Genomic DNA, 2,942 nt, shown 5'->3' with positions numbered 1-2,942 from the left:
CACACAAGAATACGAGAAAACAAACAAACACACAAATAGATAAAAGTTCATGTTTTATAGCACTATGTATAATATGACTTAATTAAGTATATCTGCAAGTTACATATACATATACACAATCATACATCCACTCATTTAACTATTTGACTCCGATAAAGTATAGATACACGATCTGATCAAAATAAATTACAGACACGATATTTTTAAAACTAGTAATCCTAATCTACTTTTATTAACTACTTGTACCTGTACCTTGCTGGATTTGAACTTCAACAGACATCAATACACTATTAGACGCGTTACAATTGTACGCCTTGTCTTTTAGCGATTGAACCAAGCATAAATTTGCAACACATACATACGCAAACACATGAATTTACTCCGATCATCAACCAGTTCAACAACAAAAAAAACATATTCATGACTAGAAAAAAAAATCCGTAAGTTATAAACTAAATATACATGAATCCATATTAAGGCTAAGGGGTGTGGTAATCATGGGTAGGACATGATTCGCCACGTAGGAACATGAATGGAAGGCTATACCACCCATTCCCTAATCCACCATGGTTATTAAACCATAACAACCATGGTCCTCCTTTCCATTTTTCAAGTAATCATTTCCTTTTTTCTTTAGACAAAGATAAATTAAAATAAATAAGGGGATAGTGGTTTTGGTCATGACCACACTCTTAGGGTAATGGTTTTGGATTGTAAATTAGAGATGGGTGGCATCGCATTGACGTGGAGGGTCATAGTGGTTTTAAGGATCAGGACCACACCATATAACGTAATAGATATATAACTTTCACAAAATTGTAAAGAAAAAAAAAAAACAAAGATCAACCCACTTACCAAAACTAAAATTACAAATAGACAGTTGTCACCTCTAATTTTTATATATATACCAAGTGTATTATTACTTCCCCAATATAGTTTCACATTTAGACTTTAGAAAAGATAACATTTTAAATTGCTAAAAACTTGTCTTTAACTTTTTTGATGATTCAATCCCCACACAATGATAAATGTAATCAAAGGCTATATAATATATTAATATTACACTAAGAAGCTTCATACACATATTAAATTAACATACAACAAAACAAAATTACAAAAGTCATTAACTCAAAGCCAAAGAGCTTTAGCTTCCTTCAACAATGGAACCAACTCTCCGGTAATATGCATGGCCACTAATCTTTCCAACCCACCAAACAACTTCCCACCCACAAACACCACCGGAAACGCTATAACCGACTCGCCCGAGATCTTCGACAACCGACTAACTACCTCCGCGACATCGCCTTCATCAACGGCTGAGATTGTAGGGTTTACCCCTAACCCTAATAACAAAAGCTTTGCTACATGACACATGCAACATCCACGTTGACCAAAAACCATCACTGCGTTGTCAATCACCATGTTATCAACGGTGGTGGCATTGGGTGGTCCACCGTTGCCGGAGGTTTGCATGGTTTTAGAGAGAGAGAGAAGGGAGAGAGAGGGGGGGGGGGGGGTTTGAAGTAGGGTTGGTGGTGGTTTTTATGGTGGGTTTAGAGAGAGAAAGAAGTGAGAAGAGACGACTTGAAAAGTTGAACGTCAACGAAGTGACGCAAACACGAACGTCATAGCGACTGTTTGGGACCGCGTGACGATAGATTTGAGGAATTTGTAGTTTGAACATCCAATGGGTGATGGCCTGCTGCCCTTTTGATTTGTCTTTATTATTAGCTGGAACAAGAATTTATACGTTATGATTTTATATATTTTATATAAATAACTAGTATTAAACATCCCGCGTTGTGGTTGTGGTGGGGGCGAACACCAATACCACACTACTGTTAGCGATCAACAAAACTGAAGTTGCGGCGTGTTAATGTGAATAAATTAAACCAAAACGTAAAACATATAAAAGAATAACTAAGTCGATCTAGCATCCGCGCGTTACGATAAACCTGTCAAACGGGAAAAAATAGATGATCTAAAAATGTTTAACCACATACGTTGCGTCGTGTTAACTCGCAAAATTTAGAACGGGACGTAAAACGAAAAATTTTGCGAAAAATAAAAAGTATATAGAACCAAAGTTGAAAGTAAAAAAGTTGTGAGTTTTGGGTTAAAAGTAATAAAATCAAATAGTTTTGGGTTAAAAGTAAAAAATCAAATAATTTTCGGTTAAAAGTAAAAAAAAATTAAAAAACCCCCAAAGTATAAGATACAACACTTTTATGCCTAAACATGCTGAAAATTATAGTATGGAATAATTGAATATTGAGTAATATGTTTTGATATAAATAATAAATCTAAATATCTAATTCATAGAACTAGAAAAGGGCAAATGGCAACAATTACATGATATCAAAACAAAATAGAATTAGTTTGGGTTTAGTTTAAAAAGGTTTAGATAAGCTATATGTTAAATTTACGAATATGATTGCGGATTAACTAAACTGGTTGGGTTTTGGTTGAACACGTTGTCCACATGGGTTTTCGAGGTGATTAATACGTTTTTTCTAAGTGTGTCTTTATGTCATAAATTAAAAATAGTTGGATATTTTTTTTTCTGAACAGACTTCTGTTACGCCCTAAACACGCTTTAACTGAAAAGACGCAGCGGAAAAAGAGCTTTAAAATTTCTTTCCTTATTAACGACATGACTTTCACGAAGGTTCTAAATTCTAAAAATGTTAAACGTTCTATAAAAGGGTTCACAACATTCGTACTAAAATTTAGATTTCTAGACATTATATACTTCAACTATGTGACCGATCTATCCGTACAATCCTTGCTCTTGACTCGATCTACGTCCGCTTCACTTCCTTAGCAGCAGAAGAAGTCCGTGTAGTACCTGTGGGCATCACATACAACTTAGCCATTAGTCAATGACAACATCATATAACATTAATCTCAATTAATTAAGGATTGAATAACGTTCGATAATG

At 34.5% G+C, this 2,942-nt stretch overlaps 1 protein-coding gene across 1 annotated transcript; it reads right to left on the bottom strand.

Annotated features, from left to right (window-relative positions):
* Positions 1 to 1,025: 1,025 nt before the first annotated feature.
* On the bottom strand, positions 1,026 to 1,511 carry LOC110909727 (glutaredoxin-C9). The gene has a single exon (XM_022154523.2). It carries the CDS (start codon positions 1,471 to 1,473, stop codon positions 1,129 to 1,131), a length of 345 nt encoding a protein of 114 aa, XP_022010215.1. The 5' UTR covers positions 1,474 to 1,511; the 3' UTR covers positions 1,026 to 1,128.
* Positions 1,512 to 2,942: the final 1,431 nt, after the last annotated feature.

The sequence above is a fragment of the Helianthus annuus genome, chromosome 15 (assembly GCF_002127325.2).
Source record: "Helianthus annuus cultivar XRQ/B chromosome 15, HanXRQr2.0-SUNRISE, whole genome shotgun sequence".
NCBI lineage: Eukaryota > Viridiplantae > Streptophyta > Magnoliopsida > Asterales > Asteraceae > Helianthus > Helianthus annuus.
Note: the sequence above shows the minus strand (reverse complement) of the source record. Positions and strands in the feature narration are given on the sequence as shown.

What these genes read in the sequence shown, in the direction of transcription:
- LOC110909727 (XM_022154523.2), bottom strand. Translation starts at nt 1,473, where the DNA reads ATGCAAACCTCCGGCAACGGTGGACCACCCAATGCCACCACCGTTGAT.